General features: G+C 42.3%; 1 protein-coding gene across 10 annotated transcripts in view; it reads left to right on the top strand.

Moving 5' to 3' along the window:
* Positions 1–24,312, top strand: part of ADGRL3 (adhesion G protein-coupled receptor L3) — a 334,544-nt gene that overhangs the window by 241,257 nt on the left and 68,975 nt on the right. For all 10 annotated transcript variants that reach the window (XM_050895371.1, XM_050895377.1, XM_050895374.1 and 7 more), the window contains 6 exons: positions 2,425–2,610; positions 6,406–6,444; positions 19,930–20,113; positions 20,929–21,051; positions 23,070–23,278; positions 23,968–24,144. In XM_050895371.1, coding sequence (XP_050751328.1) covers positions 2,425–2,610; positions 6,406–6,444; positions 19,930–20,113; positions 20,929–21,051; positions 23,070–23,278; positions 23,968–24,144 — 918 coding nt within the window. The remainder of the gene's footprint in view (positions 1–2,424; positions 2,611–6,405; positions 6,445–19,929; positions 20,114–20,928; positions 21,052–23,069; positions 23,279–23,967; positions 24,145–24,312) is intronic.

Below are 24,312 nucleotides of genomic sequence, written 5' to 3'. Positions count from 1 at the left end.
ACAGACAGGATGCAAAGTGTCTCAGCACTGTTGTAGTGACTTGTAGCTGCATTTTCTGGGTGACAATTAATGGGTTTGGAAATGAGTGTCAGTACTAGGAAGTAGCTTCATCACCTGTCAGCCAGACACATTGTCCCAAGGGAACAGCACATCTCTGTGTTTTCAGTAAACCTGGGTGCGTGAAATGAGTTTGGGTAAATACTTCTATGTCCCAGGAGTTCACAGATTTTGAGCTTTAATGTACCTTTTCTCAGGCATTTCTTCCATTGTTGCCTATTTTGGGGTGTTTATTTGGTCACACTAGAACTTCTCAGATTTGCAGTTTTTAGGATCAGTCCAAAATAAAAGGAAAAGAGTTTATTAGTGACCAGCCCGCACCACGTTTGCAGACAGGTAGGAACAACGGCAGCCTGCAGTTGAATGCAACAAGAGGCTTATTACAGGGAAAGAAAACTCTTGGGTTTGCCTTTGTAGCAGCTGAGCAGTTTGCTCTAAGTATGCCAGTTTGCATAGGTGCATGGTCCAAGAGAAAATGTGCACATCAAATATTGGGTAGCAGGGTTTTTTTCTAATGTATCTGTAAAAAACGCTTGCATTCCTGCAGTTTTCTGCAAAGCTTACAGAAATACTATGTGTCATGATACATGCTAAGCTCCAGCGATGAACTGCAGGAAAACGTTGAAATTGATTTCTTTATATAAAGGGATTTGATGCAGTCATTCTTTAAAGTTCTGGGTGCCAACAGAAGAGGTCAAAATTCAGCCTCTATGCTGATGCATGGCTTTCTTCAGCTCCTTAGGAGAGCAGGCAGCTGTAAGAACAGGATCTGGTTTCTATGGCATTAGCCTTGTGTGTAACAAGGAAGAAATGATTCAATTTTTGAATATATGTTATCATTGCTCTAATGGGAAGAACAACACATTATCTCCTTTATTTATCTTATCTGTATCATCATATGCTTTAATTCTCTGAAGATGAGCATATGAACATCTTCAGTTAGATTTCATTAAATCAGATGGGCTGTTGCTGTCAAATTGATGGAAGTTATTCATTTATAACTCAGCTAATTGATTTACAGAGAGGTAGAAGCTCAGCCTGCAATCTTTCCCTAGAATCTCGCTTTTATAATAAGCACCAGAAATTGAGGGAACAAGAGAAATATCTGATTTCTAACTGTTGGAAGATAAGACAATTGGAAATTTCATATGAAGAACCCAGCAGAGTTGGTCATTGAGCCCAACAGAGAAATGGGAGCTTTGTTTAAATGTCATCCTGTGTAATTTCTCCTTATCCCTGGCATATTCCCCATAGATACGCATTCCACATCACTGAGTGGTATATAATGAAAAAAAGACCAGCAACCTGCAATAGTGTTTTCGTAGTAGGCTGCTTGTAGAAAGGAGATGGGACCAACTGCCCTGTCCCCAATCCCCATGGCATAGAAGAGGAAAGGGGCACCAGATAGGGAGAGCAAAACAGAGGAAGAAAGGGGGAAAAGCCACAGGGGGAAAGAGAGAGTTTCCCGAATAATTACACAGTGAATTTCGCTGCAGGTGATTCCTGAGTTTTATGACTCCACTAGACAATAAAAGTCTTTTAATAGAAGATTCAGCCAAACAGCCTACTTGGTTTTCCCTTCCAGCGGGCCTCTGCTTGAAGCCTTAAGCCTTTTGCTGCTGAGTTAGTATGCTTTTATGTGCTGAGAATCACTAGCCTCATTACAGATGTAGTGGCTAGTGTGGTAAGGAGCACGTCTCCTGCATGCAAATGCTAAGTGGTAAATTAGCACCTGATTATTAAATCCACATGATAGGAATTGTGAACTTTTTTCTCTTGTTCATCTGGGTTATGTCATCTATTTTTGTTCCTTTTACAAGGAACTTTTTTGTGCAGGAGTTGTAACAGAAATCATCTCTTTGCTATCACATAATCTTCTGGAATCAGAAACTGCTCTTTCTTGACAGAAGAGACTATTTACATGGTTTGTTTTTTTTCAAGTGGCATAGATAAGGCAATGGGACAAGCTAACTGAAGCCCTCCCTAGCATAGGTATCCCATGGAAAGCAATGCCATCTTTAGTTGCATCTGCTGCAGTGCAAAGAAGCAGCTGCCCCCCAATTCCAGCAGTGCCCTGTGAGAAGACCAGAAATTGTGTTAAAGCCGACATGGTGACCGTAGCTGGAAAAACCACTTGCGTTTAAACCGTATTCAAATGCTGTACATGATTAAACCATGAAGACCCTTGCCGTAGTTTCCTTCTTTGGGAACTTCTTCTCTTCCTCTCTTCTTTTCTCCTTCTCTTCTTCTTCTCTCTCTTCTTCTTGTGGGAAGTTGACTCGCTTAACACTGTGGGGCTGGAAGGGACTGGAGTAACATCATACTAACAGCCAGGGACAACCTTTTCCTGTGCTGTCTCAATTGCAGATGAAGTCGGGGGAGATGGCTGCCAACATTGCCCGGGAGCTTGCGGAGCATACAAAAAACCACTTGTACGCTGGTGACATCGCATACTCTGTGTCCGCCATGGTCCAGCTGGTGAACTTGCTTGACGTGCAGCTCCGAAACCTGACTCCGGGAGGGAAGGACAGTGCTGCACGCAGCTTAAATAAGGTAAAAACAAAGGGGCTCGGGAAGGGACAGGAGGCTGAAGAAGGATTTGGCTCTCCCTGGAGAGCTATTATAAATGTCTTTCTGAACAACTGCCATTTTAGGGCAGTGATTCTTTCATAGTAGGCAAGAGTACCTGACAGTTTTTCGTTTACAGTGTATTTTATTCTGCTGAGAAACAAAACAGTTGTAAATGCCAAGTGTACTATTGGTGCTGGGAAATGTATACCCTTAGATATGTAGATATATGAACTCCAGGTACTTCATTGTGGTCTCAACTCTCATAGCTCAGTATGAGAATAACTGAAGTGATGCCATGGCAATTATTTTGGACTTGTGCCAGTGTGAATGAGACCAGAATTTTGTCCAGCATTTCCAGTGCTGAATCTGTCTGTGAAATGCCATGTAATATGATCCAGAAAATCTGAATATTTAAAGCCCCAAGAGACAGAGAGTCTGGATTTTGATTTTTTCGTCTTGTAATGTTGCAAGATGCTGATGTGAAGGTCAAATGAACACTTTTATGCATGAATATAAACAAATAAAAGCAGACAGAAACATTTATTTACACTGGAGATACATTTACCAAAGGCACATAAGATATACCATCATATTTACACTTAAGGTCTTCAGGATGGTTTAGTATTAGAGGGCCTTTTTAGTGATGACCCATGACTTAGCCCAAGACGCACCTTACTGCATGATGACTGTGTGGTTTCTGTGCCCCCTGTTTGAGAAGAATTATTAGTCCTTTTGTCATGTCCAGAATTATGTGGAATTGCTACATCTAAAGGTGCTGGAAGTTGTTGGTTGTGGGAGGAAATATGGGCTGTGGAGTCTGTAAGAATACATTTAAAGTTGAGGGTTTCCTTGGTCCAAGGCCCTCTTCATCACTGAATCTCATGTAAACACATGGGGCAGGACTTATATAGGATTCAGATGGTGAATTGTGCAGGCCTGGTCATCAGAACAAAGAGCAGCTGAACCCTGTGGCTATGAATGCATGGTTATATTGGCCACCCAGTTAAAATAAGGCATAGAATTTTGTTCTCAGCTGTGTAGCTGGCCCTGACAGCCCTGGCATCCATGTAAATGATAACAGAACATGGTCCCAAGGTTATATGGGGAATAAATGATCCCAGCTAAGCTTGAAATTTCTTGTATGTCTTCTGAAGAGAAATACTTTTCAGAGAAGTAACATTGTCTTTTTTCTTGTAAGTTATTATTGTAGACTTACACTATTTTAAAAGCAAAGGGCTTCTGGATTGTTTAAGATTACAGCCGCATGGGAATTGAAGTCCTGCATCTCATGTGCTTTGCATGTGCTGTGAATTGAGTTATCCTGATGCTTTTAATTAGTGCTGCTTCCAGCTATTTTATAACAATGTAGGTAATAATTGTATTAACTGTTACATCAGCATAACATTATTTGTTATAATCATACCATGGTTCTTTGTTTGAAATAATGGTGATGTCTGACAATATCAGGTAAAACCAGCAATTAATGTCACCTACTAATGGGTTTCATGGTTGTAGTCTGCTTGCTTTTCTGAATATGCCCTAGCCACACCCAACATTTTGTCACTTCAGCTTTGCAAGCACAGATTTTTCATCTTTTTATATCCTACCTTGTGATATTCGTTTCAATTACATGAAATGGGGTTGTATCACGGGGGCAGGTATGAGTTACTGGGGGGAGGGGAAGACTGGGCAAGGCAGAGCTCCTCAGCTTGGCTGTCACTCCTGGGGTCCCCCTTGCAGGTATTCGCCCCCGCCATCAGCTTTGCACAAGCAGCTCATACAAATCAATTGTACTCCGCATTAAAATTCTGGACCGCGTGGAGTCCTGCAAAACAGTGATGCGAGTCAGTGATTCAAATGACAGGCTCAGTAATTTACTTGCTCTCATTCCCCACTTAATTCTTTAGAAGAGCAACTGCTCTGTGTTCATTTAAGAATGCATGAATTCAACTTGGAAGTAGTATTGGGCAAACAAAAGGCAGCAGAGTTACTGCTCCATTTTCCCCTTCACTGATCAAGAGTATTTCCAAAAAAAAAAGGAAAAGTCATTTGCAAAGAGTTTTGTTTAGTGCTCTTTGGTCAGAAAGAAGAAATAAAGTAAGCACTAGTCATTAAATATTCTTTTAATCCTTAAAGGAAGTGTGCTGGGGATCTGAAAGTAATCACCTGTGCTGTTTTGTACTGGTATCTTTTTACAAGCTGATGTACAATGAATTGAAATAAACTGGCATAATCAGAATTTTTAAAAGCCATCATCTTTCAGGAGCCACTTTCCTGTCACTAAAAGCTTTATGCTTTCCACTGAATCAGGCTTAATTAAGGTAATAATTGTTCTATTGCAGACTGGCAAGACCCCTGAGTGGATAGCTCTCTAATTTTCAGGAAGGCTTTCTTTGATCTCCATTTGTTTCTGTAAAGTCTTCATACTGGCCAAGTTTACCCAGAGGAGGATTTCTACTGTTACAAATTGATGAATTAGAAATTGAAATTAGGCATTGCATGATACCTGGGTGTATTTTGTTTATTTCAGAGCCTCAGAACTCTCGGGGACAAATTTGGCTCTCAGCTGTACTAATGGGATTGCACTGCTGTGAGTTGAGAGCACAGGTTACCCCAAATCTCTATCGATGTGCAATTTCCAACCCAGGCACATCAGCAAAAACAAACCCAGCCAAGCCAGTGGCTCTGAGCAGCCTGATTTTGCGAGGTTTAGTTGCACCAATGCAGAGCTCACCAATTCTAGCCCACTGCTGCAGACTGCCTACAAAGTCCCGGGGAGGTAAATAAGTGCCTGTTTGAATTTTGTGACACACTAAAGTGCAGTTATCAGGCAGGAGGCATGCAAGTGCATATCAAAGTACAGTCCTAAATGTGGCTCCTATGGAAAAGGTGGGATTCTTTGTGGAAAAGCTATTCGGCATATAAAGCGTTTAGGCCCAGGAATTACAAATGAAACCACAACTTGGTATGAGAGGACTGGAAAATGCGTTCCTGGAGAAGCAGTTTAATCCAAAGGGGAGAGAATGGCCTCAACTGGAAATATTACATTGGATTCCCATTTCATTGTTACGTCCTCTTCAGTGGCTCTTTACACTATCAGGAGCCCTGGGCAATGCTCTCTCCTTCAGTGCAATGTGTTATCACACTTGACATGTGCCTGAGCTGGCTTTAAGCAAGCTCACAGCAGTGAAGCTGGAGTGCTATACGTTTTGCCTTGAGACAGAGACCTGAGCACGTGTATCAGGATGGGTCTGTACAGGTCCATCCTGTATCAGGATGCAGTCCTGCATACGTCTTGCTCCCTGGAATTGGTCCGGCTCATCCAAAGCTTGGTTATACCTCACTGTGCCATCAGCGCTGTCTGACTGCAGAGCCCACGCTTCTTTTATATAAATAACCATCAGCCCCATCCTTTCCATCCTTGTTTGACAGGGAAATATCATGTGTTATCTCCAAGCTGTAAGGAAAACAGCATCTCTTGAGCATCTCTACTTGACTTCAGTGTCTCCTACCATCTAACAGCTGCTCTTGCAAAGTTGCCAGTCTGTGCTTTATTTCACTGAAAAAGAACTAACCCATATTTCTGGAGCCAGTCCTTCCAGCCTTCCACTGCTGCCTAACTTGCATGCTTCCTTTGGTTTGGTTGGTTTTCAGGAGCTGTTTAAGAGAGAAATGAGGGTTTTTTCATAGGCATTTTCTTCAATTTTTTTTTCCCTTGTTCTGTCACTAACTTGTTTTTTCTATTCCGTCTTTAATCTGCTGTCTTTATGGACTCAGCTTCAGAAAAGGGAGCGCTCTTGCAGGGCCTATGTCCAGGTATTTCTTGTGTTTTTAATACGCGTGTCCAGTTGTTTGACTGAATGACTGTGAAGTGGGTCTTGTCTCCGTGAATAATCTGATTATTACGATCTTTGTGGCAGCAAGTTCTAAGGTTAAGGTTACAGGATAATAATTTCATTCTTCGTGTCCTCCCACCCGCCCAGTTGCTCTCAGACTTGACAAAAATTTGGGGCAAAATCTCTGAACCAGAAAATGGGAAAAAACACAGGAGAGATCTGACAAGTCTGATCCAGCCATCAGAATAAGCAGGACAGTATGGATGCGTGCAAGTAAAGAATGCAAAACTCCTGCTCACGGAGGTGTCTCCAGACCAGCTGGGTTTCACTTACAGAATGTCACTCATATAATTGCCGCCTGCATTTCCTTAGTTTTCTTTCTTCCCCTCTTACACTTGCAAATTTAGAAACAATTCAAAATGGTAACACTCAGCATGAGAGAGGAGGTAGGATCATAATGAAATGCAGAGTGCCGTCACAGAGGGATGTAGGAAGGAGGGGAGTGCTGCAAACTAAATATAGGATTAGGAACATAACGTCCCATAAAGTTCACCCAGCTGTGGCCCAACTTTTGTAGGCTTACGTTGTGTCTTACATGAACAAAGTCAAGCCCCAGCGTTTTGGAAAAACCTGCTTGTAGGCTTTTCAAGAGTGGGGCCTCAGGTTATGTTATTTATCCTGTCACCTTGCCTTATAGCATTTGCTCCAGTGACTTTTATATAAACCTGTTTGTATACTATGGGTGAGTTAATGCTCCTTTAAGAAATATGAACGTTTTACCTTCTAATTTCTGTCTTGTGCTTATGAACATTGATGTTGTACTTATGGGTGGTTGATCATTATTTATATGTGTATGTATAACATGCAGAGGTGTAAAAATGAACCCCATGTTTCTGGAGGGGGCTGTCTATACCTGAATTCTCCTGCAAAATTCAACTTCCTACAGTCAGTATTGACTTTATTTTGTGCGCACTTATTTCATTTAGCATGTGGGATTAGATGGTTTAGATTTCTAGGACATTAAAAATAAAACAGTACCCCTCTGTGCTGGTAGGCTGTCTGTCTTCCCTTTGAATATGGTCATGAGAGAAAGTCACCTTTTGCCTTCCATATACATTAATGGATAAAGATGAGTTATGGAGTTACACATCCCTTGTCTGGAGTGACTTCTCTTAAGATCTCAGAGAAGGTAACTGTCGTGGTTTAACCCCAGTCAGCAAATAGGCACCACGCAGCCGCTTCCCCCTACCCCTCCCAGTGGGGTGAGGAGGAGGAAAGGAAAGGGGAGAAAAAAAAAAAAAGTAAAACTCGTGGGTTGAGATAAGAACAGTTTAATAACTAAAGTAAAAATATAATACTAACAATAGTAATAATGAAATATAATAATAATAGTAATGAAAAGGAATATAACAAAAAAAAGGAAGGGGGGAAAAGAAAAAAAACAGTGATGCACAATGCAATTGCTCACCACCCGCTGACCAATGCCCAGTTAGTTCCCAAGCCGCGATCCGCACCTCCCCGCCAACTCCCCCCTGTTTATGTACTGGGCATGACGTTCCATGGTATGGAATACCCCTTTGGCTAGTTCAGGTCAGCTGCCCTGGCTATGCTCCCTCCCAGCTTCTTGCACACCTGCTTGCTGGCAGAGCATGGGAAATTGAAAAATCCTTAACTTAGGATAAGCGCTACTTAGCAACAACTAAACCATCAGTGTGTTATCAACATCATTCTCACACTAAATCCAAACCACAGCACTGTACCAGCTACTAAGAAGAGAGTTAACTCTATCCCAGCCGAAACCAGGACAGTAACTAGCATTTGAAGGAATTCAGGAAAGTTTACAGTGCAACACTCACTCCCAAGCTAGCTATCTTGTCTACTGGTACCACTGGAAATGTGGTGAGGCTGGTTTGACCGTGGACCACACAATCCTGTTGGGGACCTTGGGTGCTACCTGACCCATAGCTGTCCTTTCCATTAGGTGCACGGGTGTACTCTACAGAGTTGATGCATACGCCTGGTCTTTTTGTCTTCTTGCAAACAGTAGTGAATAGCGAGTTTAATATACTCTATAGAAAGCTTGTCATTGATAGAATAAAGGCTGAATATTCTGCACAAACTTCAGCTTACCCTTAACTTCAAGGACTTCTTCCCTTTCACTTGGAAAGGCTACTGGTGTGTTTAAACATTAATCATGCGCCTACCTCTTTAGTAGACGAAAACTGATGAAAGCTCATTGTCTGAGCTGTTTAGTGTAAATATGGACAAAGCTGGTAAATATATTGAAGAGGACAGTCCTGTAATGGAGGGCTTGAAGAATAAATTAGATGACCTAATTGAACCTTTCCAGCTCTGCTTTGTATTATGTGGAGGTAAAGTAATGTATCTGGACGTATTTTCATACAGTATGTTTCCATTTGGAAAATCACGTAGCTAAAGTGATCAAAAAATCTTGTGAGGGAGAGTTTGTCTGTAATAGCAATTAAATGTGACTGCAGATATTCCTGTTACAGGCCACTTATCCTTTACCAGGCAGTGAAATGTCTGGGCTGGCTAAGGCAATGTAGCAGAGATTTTTCAACAAATCTCAAATTGTGAAATCCTGGACTTTGTGAAGTCAATGGGAGATGGGAAGTCACTGGGAAATATGCCTGTGATGGCAGAGAAATAGTTTTCAACCTTGGTGACGTGATCTCTTTGTGCTGATCCCATTATTGTGAAGAGCATCCATGGCTGAATTCGGCTCACAGGGCTGGAAGCATACCTTCAGTCCTGTGCTCCCTAGTCAAAGGAAAGTGCAGTACAAAGTTTATATGAGAGATGTCCAGCAATTTTAAATACCAAAAGTGCAATTGAGAAAAGGTGGATTTTGGGGAGGAGGAGGGTGACTTGAGAAGATAATAATTGCTAAAATCAATATTACAGTTTTCTTTGGGCTGACAAATTTAAGTAGTCATGACAGAGCCCCTGTAGCGATTGTGGTGAAAAGTCCTCTTGAGCCCAAAATAAATGAATATAAATAAATATGTAAAATGGATCTGGAAATTTTGCGAGTTATTCAAATATGAGACTGGGAATGCAATATCAGATTATCATCTCATCTCTCTGGGTAACTTTATAATTAAAACAAATATTGATTTAGTTTGTGCAGTGTCACAATATTTGTTGAGTGAAAAGCTCAGGGATTTTGTTTACTGGAGATAGAGGTTACAAATGCTGCTCCTTTAGTTGTAAGTGTGGTAAATGACCTTTTTCGTCTCAAAAATCTAACAAGAACCAACCCAACAGGTGACGTGATAAATACATATTAATATAATGACTGGGAGATTTTTCAATCATGGTGATACTTAAGAAACTGCCACATGGGCTTTAATTTGTGATAGTAGGAGTCAACTTAGGCGGAGCTGACCAAGGTGGATATCCAAGATGGATGGAGTGGCCTCGGAAAGGTGCTCCATTAGCTAAGGAGAGCGTGGACCTGATGCATGGCATTTTGGAGAGCAGAGATCTACATCTGTCATGCCCACCTTTCTGCAGTGCACTATTCTTGCACTCTATTTTGGGAAAGGGGTGGAAAAATCATCGTGTGGGAGGATGAGTCACAATGGGTGACGCATTTGATTAGCATAGCTTCGTTTGGTGACTGGTGTGTGACGTAAGCCAGCATGAATTTTCTGTAATTTTTTCAGAATTGATGTTTGTTCATTTTCCAGAGGCATTTCTCCTTAAACTGAAGCACTGGAGTGGTAGAAAACACGAAACGTTTGTCTTTCGGGGGCTGTGAAACTGGGTTTGATGTCACAGATTTCTTCCATGCCTTTCAGCAAGTGGCACGTGCTCACTATTTCTCAGCTCCCCAACTTAAAATGCTGTGGGTATGATTCCCCTGGCCTCTGGGAACGGAGGTGGGTTAGTAAAGAAAAAAAAAGGATGAGTACTCAGATAGTGCAATAAGTGAGGCCATATTAACATGGAAAATTTAAACATGGGGAAAAAAATTAGACAATTTTGCTGTAAGATTTAGTAGCTGGAAACACAAGCTTTAATAAAGGCTCATACCATGTCCGGGCGTGTAGAGTCTTTTTATCACATACGTGTACCTGATTGCAAAATCTGAGCTCACCTCCTTGCTTCACTTGGATTTGTGGGCTGGAGCTCTGGGGCATCATGAGGCCAATGCATTTCCCTGTGGTGCCAGCCAGTGGCCTCTTCCCATGTGAAATTGCATGCGGCGTTTGAGATGCAGATCTCGGAAGACAAAAACTTCACAGGGTTCCTATTCTTTTTATTTTTTAAAGCCAGTCTCGGTGGCTTCAAAGCTGGAGGCTGGTGAATACAATAGATAGCCTGAGTGGCAGCTTTGTGGGACAGGTGGAAGGAGGAAGCAGAGCGTTGCTTTTGCAGCATTTTCCTGGTCTAACGGTGTTTGCTGCTCTGGTTCCTACCATTCTCCAGGCTGTCCTGTAAATCATCTTGCCCTGTTTTGTAATTCTGGGCTTGTCTGTACAGCAAATGGTGAAGATTATGGAGGTGCCACCCGCTCCGTGAAGATCACAAGAGCTTGTGGGTGCAGGTGTCATTGGAGCCACCAATGAAGCTGGTGCTGAGCTGCTGGCAGGTTCCAGGTAGCAGACAGTGGCGGGTGGTTGCAGTCAGAGTTGTCCTGGTTCTCCTGGAAGTTTTCTGAATGCTTCACGCTTGTAACGTGGGCTGTTTGAATTGCTGTACTAAGCAAAAAATTAGAGGCTTTCCTCAGAGGATTCAAGGCATTAAGTTTAGAGCTGAGTAGAAGAGACCTTTTTTTTTTTCTTTGCTAACCTAGTAGCTCTCAGCAGATAGAAGATGCATCTGGGACTTAGCCAGTGCTATTTAAAGTGGATTAATTCTGTTTGTCCCACTTCTCTCTTGCTTGCATGGCTGGTCCCAACTTCCGAGAAGACTAAACGAAAGAAACTTGTAGCTCTGAGAGGGAGCGTAAATTGAATTATGCTGCGTTTACTGGTGTTCTTGTTGTGCCTGTGACAAGAAAGACTATAACCTCCACTTATATAGAAAGGGGCAAATTAATGAGGTTTTTCGAGTTCCTTGTTTGGTCACTTAATTGGCTGTATGACAAAGAGCTCTGCAGTGCGTGTCAAACAACTTTCAGAGTCCTCTAATGATTTGCACGTTGCTCGACTCCTGATGCTATTCTGCGCGGCTTGTCAGGCGAGGTATCATTGTTAAAGTGGCTGGAATAAATTGGCTAGCAGTGTGCATACGATGTCATATATTAACTATAGCTACAGGGAGTACTTCTAGCAGCTTTTTCAAGAGATCGAGATGTTTGCCCATCAGCATCAAAGTGCCCCAAACTTTCATTTAATGTAATTAAAAAGACATCTGAAAGAAGTGTGACTCACAGCGGGGTTCTGTGGTTTGGTAGCCCTTTGTTAAAACTCTGTGAACTTAATATACTTCACAGCTTGAGAAACCTGCACTTGATTTGTGTCAGCAAGAGCGAAACTAGAAATCCCCACCCTGCGTGTTTCTGCCCGTTGTTAAGGGAGAGGAGGATCAAAGCAGCAGCCTTGGGTTTGTCACTGGACTCCGAAATTCTTCACATAAATATTATAAAGGAAGGTGACCACATATTCCTCTACCTACAACTGAGCTACACCTATGGTTATGAGCCCACATGTAACATAGCAAAACTGAGAAAAAAATCTAGTGTTTTCTGCATTGCTATGTGCTTACTTTCTGCTTTAGGCTGAGTCAGTCCTAGAATCTGGTGGCACTGGTAAGAAGTCTCAGTATAAACTGCTGTAGAGGTCAGTGGGAGATGTCCCTTTGATTTGAACCGTTGGAGGAAAGGATGAGTCTCACGGACTCCCTAGGAGATCCCTTGAAGGCTATGGATATTCTGTCAAAGAGGCATTTCTTGTTTGCAAGCCATTTTTCTTTCTTGCTACAGCTTTGCTCACTTTCCCAGTGTAATTACTCTAGCGGTTGCTTGTATAGTCTCAAATCCTGAACAGTAGGGCAGCAAATACAGATGATTCATACATGCAGTTCTCAGCTTATTCTGTGGGGAAGATCTCATTAGATGAAATAGATCGTGTGTTATTTCCTTCTTCCCAATCAATTCCTTTTATTTCAGTCCTACAGATGCCTTCTGACCTTAAAATATTCTTCCTCATATACTAAGCAAAGCAAAATCATAACCTGTAATTTGTAACCTTGTTCTATTTCTCAGATCTCCTTTTTTTTTGCGTGCTCCCATTAGGAGATTATTGGTACTTCAAGGCCAAGATTGCAAACCTTGCATGCCTAGTGCAAGACCGTTAATTCCCTAGTTAAGCATTTTGTAGATGGCCTAATTTTAATAAAGGTCAGTGCCTTTCTTTCACTGCAGTGAGTTCTCAGCGCCGCTGAAATTCAGGCCATTTCTGAGTCAGTACAGTTCCTGTAGCCACAGCATAAACAGTTGCTGTAGAGTTTCAAATAGAAGGTTGCATGCTCTTTCTTGGGAGCCTTTGCTCTCAATCTATGGAGCAATTTTAGAAATTCCTCTGCAAGGTCGAGGGAAGATCTCCTCTTGCCTTTGCCATAAGTAGTAGGTTTTGGCTCAGTTCACCAAAACTGATACCATCAGTTATCAATCACCACTCTGGTACAAGATGTAGGCTAGTGCTTCTGGCTTAGTTTTGAATGCAGAAGTGGAGATTAGCAGTAGATATTCTATGATTTATTTATTTTTAAGCAGTTATGGTTCAGCTAGTTTCCATCTAAACATGTGTTTGTCCATTTCATTGAATATTATAATTGTTTTATGATGACCTTATTGCTTTGTAAAAAGCCTTAGACAGTGGCTGGGCTTCCCTGTAAGAAATTGTCTCCAGTGTGCTTACTTATGCTTTGACCAGAGACAAATTTTAATTTGGAATTAAAAAAATAAATGACAAGGCGAAAAACCATCCAAGGGTGAAGAGCCTTGTTAGACAGATTTGAAGGCAGTTCTCAGCTAAGAAGTAGGATTTAATGCCATCATTTAGCTAAAATGACATTTTCCTTGTTTAGGAAGCTGAAGAAATGACATGTGCATCTATTTTTTACCTGAAGTCCCACAGACCGGATGACTGTTCCAGTTTGATTGGTGACCCCTGTGTAGTGGAATCGGGGTGCTGTTCATTTGCCACTCTAAAAAGACACATCGTTTCCTGAGCTGGTCCCTTTCAATGCAATAATCTTGCTAGAAGCGTCTCCTTGCATGCACAGATCCATACTTTCATGCTGGTCCTCTTCTCCAGAGGGCCCATTCTGGCTGCACCAGGTACATTCAGAGTTAATGGGAGTTTCTCTCATACTGGTGCTTTTTCTGGCCAGAGGCAAGAATCGCACAACTTTCAGCAGAACTTGCCATCAATGGCATTGATTGTGCCTTTAACTCAATTAGTTTGGAGGCTTGCAAATATTAATAGCTTAAGAAAAGGTTTTGTTTTAGCACCAGTTGTGTCATATGAATACAGAGCAAAACCAGCTGTTCTTGAGCAAGGAGGCAGGTAAGCTTTTTTAAAGTACCACTGCTTTCCAGTAGGAAAAAGGAAAAAAGAGCATGACTTTGTGATCATTGAACCATATCAACATTTCAGTGCATCTGCTCTCTGACGGGTTTTTCATTTTCACTGTGCACTGTGGACCTGAAAGGGTTTTCGTGCTTTTTTGTCTCCACTGATTTGCCATAAAACCTCAACCTGCTGTTAAAAAGTGGGCTAGTAATGTTTTTGCATGCTTCAAATAAAGATGATGATGCACTTGTTTTGGAGCAGTACCTGGAGACCTCAGGCAGGACCAGAACCTCAGACCATAAGCACAGCCTGAGGCTGTGTCTGTGTGACTGCACTCTACAGTCTTAGTGCTGCTGTTCTCGGAAAGGGTGAGCAAACCTTTTTTGATGAGGCTGTGTCAGCAAACACCTTTGGTACAGGGGTAGCTGTACAAGCACTGCTTGTTTCATGCACCAGCCATGATTTTAGTCTACCGATGCAAAGTGCAGCCTTGTTGCTGTAGCTCCTTCTATCCTAATTTTTGAAAGTGCATTGCATGAAATGTTCCTGTGAGATCAAGGAAGACAAGTGTTAGCAGTATGAGACAGGGCTTTAAAAGTTATAAAATGCAGATATTTTAATTAGAGATGTCATTGCAAAAGTGGTGCTTTAATGCCCTGTGCCACTGTGCTCATTCTCCGAAAGCTGTTATAGGAGGTAGGACCTTGGTGTAGGTTCCATGCAAAATAATGCATACAGTGTGTTCGGTCTCCTCTTAAGGAGGTGCTCCTTTGTAAAAAAGGACAAACTGCATATTTGAAAATTACTCAGGAGAAGGATTCAACCAATATTCCCTGTAGGGCCTGCTGGTATTCGCTTGCCATGAAGCAGTATTTTCTCCAGTCGTAAGTTTGTTGGGGTTTTTGTTGTTCCATCAGCTGCTTGGCGAGAGGCCAAAATGAACAATAAAGTTTTAGAGAGGTCCTAACTCTAGGAGAGCTGCTGGTTTTCTAAGGTTAGGGTTGCTGTGCTTAAGCACCATAGCACAATGCAGTCTGGTCCCAAATTTGGCAATGAGATGAGTACGTCTGACATCTCAGTGATTTCCAGTGTTCCCAATTAAAGACAGATTTTACATTACAGAATCTGCTTTTGTCAAAGAGCTGTGGCTTGGATGTTCGTATGGTGAGAGGTAAATAAATGGATGTGGTATCACCAGATATATACTCCCCTCCTAGGTTTAAACTGTGTGTCACATAGCCGGATATTCTCACCAGACATTTCTAGAGGGGGAGAAGATAAAAATAAATGAACAAGCATAATTCAGTTTTACGGAATGAAGCAGCTGTCACAAAGGAAATCAATGAGATATGTACGATTGGCCTTTTAGTATTGTATAATTACTGTAAGACTCCTAATTAGTTGCCTTTTGACAATACATCTTTTAGTACCAATTTGTAAGTGTCTGAGAAGGAAGGTTTACATTTTGTTTCTGGTTTGTAACCTCAGGACAAAATCAAGAAACCATGAGCATATGCCCTTATTTGGGAAAAAAATCTTCCTCTGCAATTTATTAACATTTATTTACATTGAATGTACACTCTGTGGTGCTATATAACCGCATAATGAAAGGGATCACCATCATGGGATTTGTCTTCTATGCTTGGCACGTTCTTGCTCTTCTCTCAATGTCCAGTTGTAGCCACTGCTGGAGACATGAGAGGTCCACTGACCATATTCTCTGACCCAGGATGGTTGCTCTTTACAGGCTTGTATTTAGGGGGTTTGGCTTTGCATGTATAGGTACCCGACATCACAGGCAGCATACAGCTACACCTACATATCTCGGGATAGAAAGGCAGATGAAAAGTCTTCCTTCTTGGCTCCCTTCTGCCATGCCTTTCTTCCCTCGTTTGATCTTAGGCTACAAACAAGCAAGCTATGCCTTGTCAAAGCTTTGCCTTGATGTCATTTGAGTTACTTTTGTCCTTCTCCCTGGGCATATGTGTGCTTGGGCTGTCTATTCATTAAGCCCCAGCAACCATGACAGTGGTTTGGTGCCGTGCTGTGGGTAATGTTGAGGTATGTTTGGGCTCCAAGCCCCACATTTTTATTTTGCATGAGACTCACAAGGGTGCTTTGGAAATTGTTTCACCCAGTTGAGCTGCGTTTGGAAGAGGGATCAGGCAGGGGAAGAGAAGAAAACCACAGCAGACGAAGTCCTTTAGCTTGCGAAGCAAGGACAGGGTCTTCAGTGAGGTAGACATGCAGCATCCTTTAATAGGTGTTGGGTTCTTCAGGGACAAGATTAATCTCATGTGACTTTGGGCACCTCAATGGGGATAATACTCGCTGTAGTTCCTTCTGCTTTCAGTGGGGAGAGAAACTAGAGAGCATCTGGGCTCCCGACTTGGCTGCATGTTAAATTCTTGAAGTGAGGTGGATGAAACTAGGTCAGAACATTCCTAGCTCCCCCTGAAAGTCCCCACCTTTATCAGGGTCACCAGGGATCTCAGGTAAAACCTATCATGCTATGAGCTCCCAAGCACACCTATCTCATGCCTTCTTCATTTCAAAGGTCCTCTGTCAGGTCTAACCCTCCTTCCACTGGTCACTGAGAGGCTTTCCTGGGAGCTTGGCACTGCTGCTGCTTCTGTGCTGGAGCTTCATCAGACCACAAATTCATTGGAGCAGGTGCCAAACCCACCTAGACCATGACGGCTCAGCTTAAATGCAAAGACACAGGCTGATCCTTGTCCTGTGTGCCTGCCTTCCCACAGTTCCCACTCCCCTGCCCAACTTTTCCCAGTTGGCATCTCTGTCTCGAGAGACACTGTTGCTTTAACAGCTGTTTTGTTTCCTTTAAACACCTACCTCAGCTCCTGTCCAAAATGCAAACATTTCATTAGCACCTCATCTCCTTGGCTTCAGCCCGCAGCACTCAGCCATAATGAAGTGCTGCACTCAGAAATATAATGCGGGGAACACTTGATTAATGCACTGAGACAGGTGAGGGGAGTGACCCTCTGGGAAAAGCTGTGGACTAAATTCATCTCGGATGTAATGCCAATGAAGACAGTCTACCAGCTTTGTTCAGATACATGCTAAGGACCTGACCCAAAGTCCTTGGAAATCTTTCTGGAGCTTTTGCATCAGACCCCAGGTCCAAAGTGATGTGAAGTGGCTGGTTTCAGGTTAGTCACTTCAAGAGGGTGGATGCTAACCAGCACCGCGTCCATTGGATGGAGAGTACACATTGTGTGGGAAGCGGCACGTTAGGCCTAATTGGTGTTCTCTCAAACTTTGCATGCACACACATTTAAAAAAAATAAAAAATAAAAATGCGTTAGATGATAGAATAATTTTTCTGGGGAAAATCTTTGCAGCAGATGTTTCACCATAACACAAATATTTCAGCATCTGTTTCATGTTTTGACAAATAGGCATTACCTTTCCATCCAGAGCCAGGAGCTGGATCTGCTGCAAAGACTCTTTCCACCATTCAGATACTGATAAAAGTATCCAGGATGTTGGTTTAGCAGAGATTGAAAGACACTGTTAGTAGCTGAGCTAAATGGAAGTAAAGCAAATTATAATCTGCGTGATAATGTTGAAAGGGGAGAAAATTTCTCATTTTCCGCTTTCTGTGCGTAAAAGATCTTTGTAAGAAAACACCATGTTGTGTAGAACCTGCACAGCAAAATAGTCAAGCTTTTTGGTGACTGGAAAAGAATACTACCTCCTTTTTGCCTGTAAAGAGATAAGCTACCAAAGTAAACTACAAAATTTTATGAAGAGCTACAGAGATCAGGCTTCCAGATTGAAAACACCAAAAAAACCCACACTTAAATGCTGTGGATTTTTAGTATTTCTTCTTGACTGTTAAAGTCAACCAGATTTTCGTGTGCACATATTAAATGTGTTACTATGATTTTTAGGCTATTTAGGAAAATCAGTTTAATAATCAGTTCAAGAAATTGATTTATGGTTAATAAGTTCCACTTAACAGCAAATGAGAAAGGGATTCCAGTCCTGGATTGTAAAGGCTTGACAACAAAAAGATTTTTGCAGTAGCACTAGAGGACAAGATTTTCAACCATTTTGGTTTGCTTCAGTGGTTGAAGCATGGGTTACTCCATACATTGGGGAACCAAGCTGTGAGGGTCAGGAGAAATGTTGTCTATTAATCAGGGCAGTAGCTGCTGGGGAGGGGAAGATCTGTTTAAGGTACAGGAGAGGTTTGGCACAAGAACAAATGAGGTAATTGATCATGAATAACTATAGGTTGGAGAGTAGGAGCTTTGTACTGTCAGAGGAGCCCGATTCTGGCTCAGTCTTCCAATAGGAACCGTGGTGGTACGAGAAACCTTCCAACCTCAAGGACATTTAGGACAAAGATGCACATGGCAATGTCTCAGTGAAAGGTCTTTGCTGGGATTAAAAGCACCAGCAGTGGCAGGTCTAGCTGTCTTTGCTTCTCCTTGAACCTTGCTGCAATTGAAATTTTTTTGGAGGTCACCTGGATATAGCAATAAAATCAAATTCTGGTTTGATGCGATTATATTCTCCTGTTGCACATTGGTATCTGACCATGACTGGTGAGTGAGTCAGGATGCCCCGCACTCTCTGTGCCGTGTGTTGCCGTTGTAACACTCCTCCTGAGGGCTCTGCTGGAGAACGGGCCATGCTGTATCTTCTTTTCACACATCACGTTATACAAGTGGGTTTAGAAGCACTGTCAGGAGTAAATACTGAAGTATTTCCATGAAAGTGAGCCCATGGGGCATTCTTTAGGCTTCCAACATGTTGAAATCCCATGGGACTGTCCTTGCCTTGCAGAACAGAGGTGTGGGTTTGATGCCTACGCGTTCAACGTACAGAAAATTATTAAGAACAGCAAGTTACTCTAAAAGGGAAGGTTGGTTTCTGCAGTCAGCATTAGCTGGCAGTGGAGGTGTTTCTTTGTGGGGCAGGCCTGCCAGGTGACCAGACACTAACCAGCAGAAGAAAGCATGATCAAAGTACCTTTTTTTTTCCTTTTCCTCTGCACAATCAGTTCTACCAACTGGTACAGCTGATCTCATTAAAAAACATTAGCTGGAAGGTAGTTGAGTCAGCTCTGGTTAGTAACTAAGCGGGGATTTTAGGTTGAGCAAAACCTTCAGGTTGGGTAGGCTCTAATGCTGTAATTTTACAATCATGAGGCCAGCGTGGTTTCGTGTGATCCTGGATGCGCATCCAGATTAACCTGTGGGAAGTTCTCCATGGGAGAGCTCTTTGTGCATGGCAGCCCAGGGCAGAAGGTGCACCACAGGAGGGACTGAAGTTGTTACTGCAGGGCTGACTCCTTCCTGAATGGAGCGATTTGAAATGTAGTGTCTTAACTAAATCTCTATGGGCACTGCTGCTTCTCTGGATGAAGTGGTGTAACTCAACTGTCTCTGTGTCTTCATGACTGCCTGCCAGAGCTTACGTGGTGGGAGACGCTCTAAGGAGTGTAGCCCTTGCAGATACTAAATACCTTCCTTGGGTGCCCCAGCCCTACTCTTGAACTCTGATGCTGCATGTAACGGCAACCTGCTTCACAGATGGGTTTTGAAACCTATTTTCCTGTGTGTCTCAATGATTTTCTCATCTCCCCTCCGCCCCCCCAGCCCCTAATTCCGTCTTACTCCAAGCCCAGAGCTGATTACGGAAGCAGAAAAGTGCTATTCCCAGCCTGCATTTAGAATAAAATCAACACTTCCTCCCTCTCCCATCTGATGGGATAAATGATGCCTAGCTCCATTGCAGGCTGCCCCAATGGGTGGGGAAATGAGATGTTGTCCTCTCCCTATAAACTGATGTATGTGGAGGATAGGACTGAGCATATGTCAGCGGTCTCAATGGTGCTTTAGGTTCACTAGAGCCTTTTCTCACTCGATCCCTCTCCCTTGCAGGCCATGGTGGAGACGGTGAACAACCTCCTGCAGCCACAGGCTCTGAATGCATGGAGGGACCTGAACGCAAGCGAACAGCAGCGTGCAGCCACCAAGTTACTTGACACCGTGGAGGACAGTGCCTTTGTGCTGGCTGATAACCTGCTGAAGACAGACATCGTCCGGGAAAACACTGACAATATCCGTAAGGGACAGATCCCATAAATACAGAGAGCAGCTGGAGGGAGAGTAAAGGCTGGGAAACCTGGCTTTGGTCTTGGCCTCTGGATTAACTGGAGAGCAATTTCTTAGATCTGACTTGGCCCTTTGTCTGAAGGACTTAAAAGTCTTTCCAAAAGAGCCTAAAGGAATAAGGCAGCTCTCTACCCTTGAAATCCCATGGAAAATGAGCACCTAACCTGCCTTTATTACTCCTGGCTTTGAGGGCAAAATCTGCACTAGAGCAATGAGAGCACCGCTTCACAGGGAGATTGTTCATCGTAATGCAATTGTGTTTCATTTCATACAAATTTGTGTCTTTATTTGGCTGATTGTTGATTTTAATTAAAAAACAAGCATGATGGAAAGCACCAGCACTCCCACTGTGCATATGTAAAATGAGAACAACTGTTCTTTCTATTTCTATGAATACAGATCCCAAGTGCTGATAACATTTACAGAAAGTACCAATCGCCAGTGGCAAAGAACTAGCATTTTCAGATTTTCATTTTAACCATTGTCCTTAATATCCTGAGGTTCTTGTTTACAAGAACTGGTTGTCTTTTGTCTTCCACAGAGAGTAGAATTTATTTGCTTTTTTTTTTTTTAATTAAATTTAAAACTTCTTCAGGGCAAAGATTTAAAAAGAAATAGGAGCCCAAACAGAGTCTAGCATGAAACATTGTGAGTTGATTCATCTTCTCTCAGATGGTCTGGAACACCATTTTGTAGCTTTGAAGTATCGTGTCGAAGATTATTTCGGTAGAGATTTTTCTTAGTGTCGGTCTCTCTTGCAAACAGAGCTGGAAGTTGCGAGACTGAGCACAGATGGGAATCTGGAAGATCTGAAGTTTCCCCAGAACATGGGCCACGGGAGCACCATTCAGCTGTCAGCAAATACCTTGAAACAAAATGGTCGAAATGGTAGGTCCAGCACCTCTGGCCACACCGGCCTCATGAATCAGTCGTGCTTTAGGCATTGTTTTGTGTTTAACCAGTTGTAAGTATAGTATTAACCGCTATGTTAATATTTAAATTAATGGTAGCATCAGTTGCTCATGCCCTTGACTGCAAGCTAAGTTGTCTGACTGGGAATGTACTATATCGCTAAGTGATTCATAGCCCTCAAAAGTATTACGTGCTGGTAAAAATGCATCAGATCCTTAAATGATGTGGCTGTTGGGGCACAGCGCTGAGTCCAGAGAAGTGCTTTTAACTGCTGTTGTCTGCAGTAGGAGGCTTCAGGTCGGTTAAGAGGCTTGTTTGAGTAAACTGCTTCACAGTGGGGCACTGTATAAATATCTGAAAAGGGAGAGGGAGGAAACAATAGTAGCAAATATTAATAATGAGCCAACATGGCAGAAAAGGTTGATTAACTGTTATGAGCCTAAATCTTCAGTGCCTTTCTCTCTGAAGCTTATGAACCTCCTGATATAGCATAAATTAAAGATGATGTTATATGTGAATGGTCTTCATGCTGCCAAGCCATTTATTTCCAGACCAGGAATTTGAGCAGACGCATTTGTTGATCTCTACAGCTTCACTATAGACCAACTTCAAACTCCCAGGCTTTCTACTAATGGGCCTAACATGCTCCTATTTCTGAGTTCCTTTAAAATTTAACCTGTGTGCAGGGGGAAAGCACTCTAGTACGAGCTTTGATCACTGCAGTCAAAACATGGAGTGATAGGGCAGTATTACAGCCAGACCAGATGCGTTAAAACTGCCAAAAAATTCTGACAACTGTTGAGAGAAAAGTTTGGTCTGGTGGTTCAGAAAGAAAGTTTTTTCACTGGCTTCCTTGATGGGGTTTGGTACTTTTGCATGTAGGATTTGAAGAGAAATATTTCTTTTAGAGACAGTGTAAAACCCAAGATGTGTAGCAATACTCCAGTGGGGCAGGAGTTTCACTCCAGTAGCGGGCTTTGAAGATTTGTAGGGAAAGAGAAACTGTGTTGGCAGTGAGGAAGGGGAAGTCTGTCTTTCTAAGCATGGTATCACTGGAGTTCTGGTCAAATCAGGAGAGTCCCATCAATTTGCACCAGCTTGGCACCCACCCAGAGGTCACCAAAGAGCTAGAAATAAAATTATCGTAGAAGGATTTAGGTTGGGAGGGACCTTTGGAGTCATCATTGCTTTGCCTTCCTCAGAAGCTGGGGTGATTCCTATAGAAACAAAAAAATACCTCCCCACAACTAATACATATACAGGCAAACTAATCCCATTCAATTCTTATTTATAGCCTGTGAAATAATGTGCAAAACAGAAGGCAAAATGGATGGTTTCAGTTAAAAACAGTTGGCTGGTAGCCTGGGTTTTATGCAGGCTCCCTAATGGTGTTTTTTTGTGGAAGAGAGGATGTCTGATTGGCAAATTAAGAAAAAAAATATATTTTTTAATGAAATTTCTGCAATTTTGTTTTACCCTTCATGTGAGGTTGGAATTATGTTGGAAAGTTTTGGATTCCTTTTCCCAGATTTGTCCCCACACTTTTCTGAGGTAGTCTTATTAATGGACTAAATTATAGTTTTATACTGCATCTGTACGACAGGGCAGAACGAAAAGTTTCCCAAGTGTAACCTGGAGAATATAGTGTTATGTCAGGTGGGAAAAGGGGCACCTGGCCTCTTTTCTCTGGAGCCGGTTATACCCACTGATGCCAAAAATAAGCCCACCTTCTCTGTCTGTCTTCCGCTGATCTGTTTGCTTATAAAAGTTTGTTTTGAGGGAGGCAGCTCTGCCCTTCTTGTCCATGGACTGCTTGTTGCGTCTCATGGTGGTCACTGGGATTGGCAGGAGGAGGTGAGTTTTCATATGCCACATCTTGGTCCTTTCACATTTTCTCAGAAAAGTTTTAAAATTGGTTCAGAGAAGAGATTTGTCATCTAAAAAAAAACCCCAGTGCACTGACTTGGATATCTAACCTCTTACTGCTCTTCTAGGTGAAATCAGGGTGGCTTTTGTGCTGTACAACAACCTGGGCACCTATCTCTCCACGGAGAACGCCAGCATGAAGTTGGGAACAGAAGCAATGTCGACTAATCACTCCGTCATTGTCAACTCCCCTGTCATCACGGCCGCAATAAACAAAGAGTTCAGCAATAAGGTTTACCTAGCTGATCCTGTGGTGTTTACTGTCAAGCACATCAAGGTGAGTGAGTTCGAGAAGTGCTTCTTTTTTTTTTCAATTTCTAAAACAAAGTGATGCAAAAGTTGGCTGATGTGAGGCCCCCAGCAGTCCTTGATTAGATTTTGAATTATACATTTGTTCCTTTGCACTTTGTGTTATTTATGGAGAATGTCTCTTTTACATTGCATTAATAAAAGTAAAGAAAGAGTCTCCTTTGAGCTGATGGCCATTGCTCAGTTGCTGACACACGTCATTCTGTAATTAAAAACTACCAATATATTAGAATAGACCATAATATTATTTTATCACAGTGGCAGGGGATATTAGAGGAAAGTGGAATTACAGTGAAAGAGGACAGCTAGTCCTCCTGTTAGCCAAGCACAGTCATTGCAAAAGTTGATTGCTTAAAGCAATTAATTTCTCTGCTCTGCAATGCAAATGAAGCAATCTGGTTTTGAAGAGCTGGATTTAGTCTATGGCTGAAATTAATCAAGAACAAAGAACTAAGTTTGCATTAGCAAAGAGAGCAGCAACAATCTAACTTTCTCTGGTATTGGCAAGTAATACTTGACGTATAAACCACTGCTGATTGTTTATCCAAAATTAAAGGGTGAGAGTTACAAAGTGCCTCTGGAAAAAAAAAAATAGTGCATTTAGAAATCTCTGAAACCCCATCATTTTTATTGCATTTATTCATTTCTTCCCTGCAGCAGTCAGAAGAAAATTTCAATCCAAACTGTTCATTCTGGAGCTATACAAAGCGTACAATGACAGGGTATTGGTCCACCCAGGGATGTCGCCTCCTGACAACTAACAAGACGCACACCACGTGCTCCTGCAATCACCTAACCAACTTTGCGGTCCTGATGGCACACGTGGAAGTTAAGGTAGGCATTGCAGATTCACAGGCTGCCAATGCATTGGGCAGGAAAAGTGGCCAATATAACACCATTTCGTTACTGCAAATGGAGCTAAGCAGGGAAATTGCTGTGTGACGGTAACTCTAGCAGTAGAAACCGTCTGGTGTAAATCTTCCTTCTGCTATATGGTGAAAC

The sequence above is a fragment of the Gymnogyps californianus genome, chromosome 4 (genome assembly GCF_018139145.2).
Source record: "Gymnogyps californianus isolate 813 chromosome 4, ASM1813914v2, whole genome shotgun sequence".
Lineage (NCBI taxonomy): Eukaryota > Metazoa > Chordata > Aves > Accipitriformes > Cathartidae > Gymnogyps > Gymnogyps californianus.
Note: the sequence above shows the minus strand (reverse complement) of the source record. Positions and strands in the feature narration are given on the sequence as shown.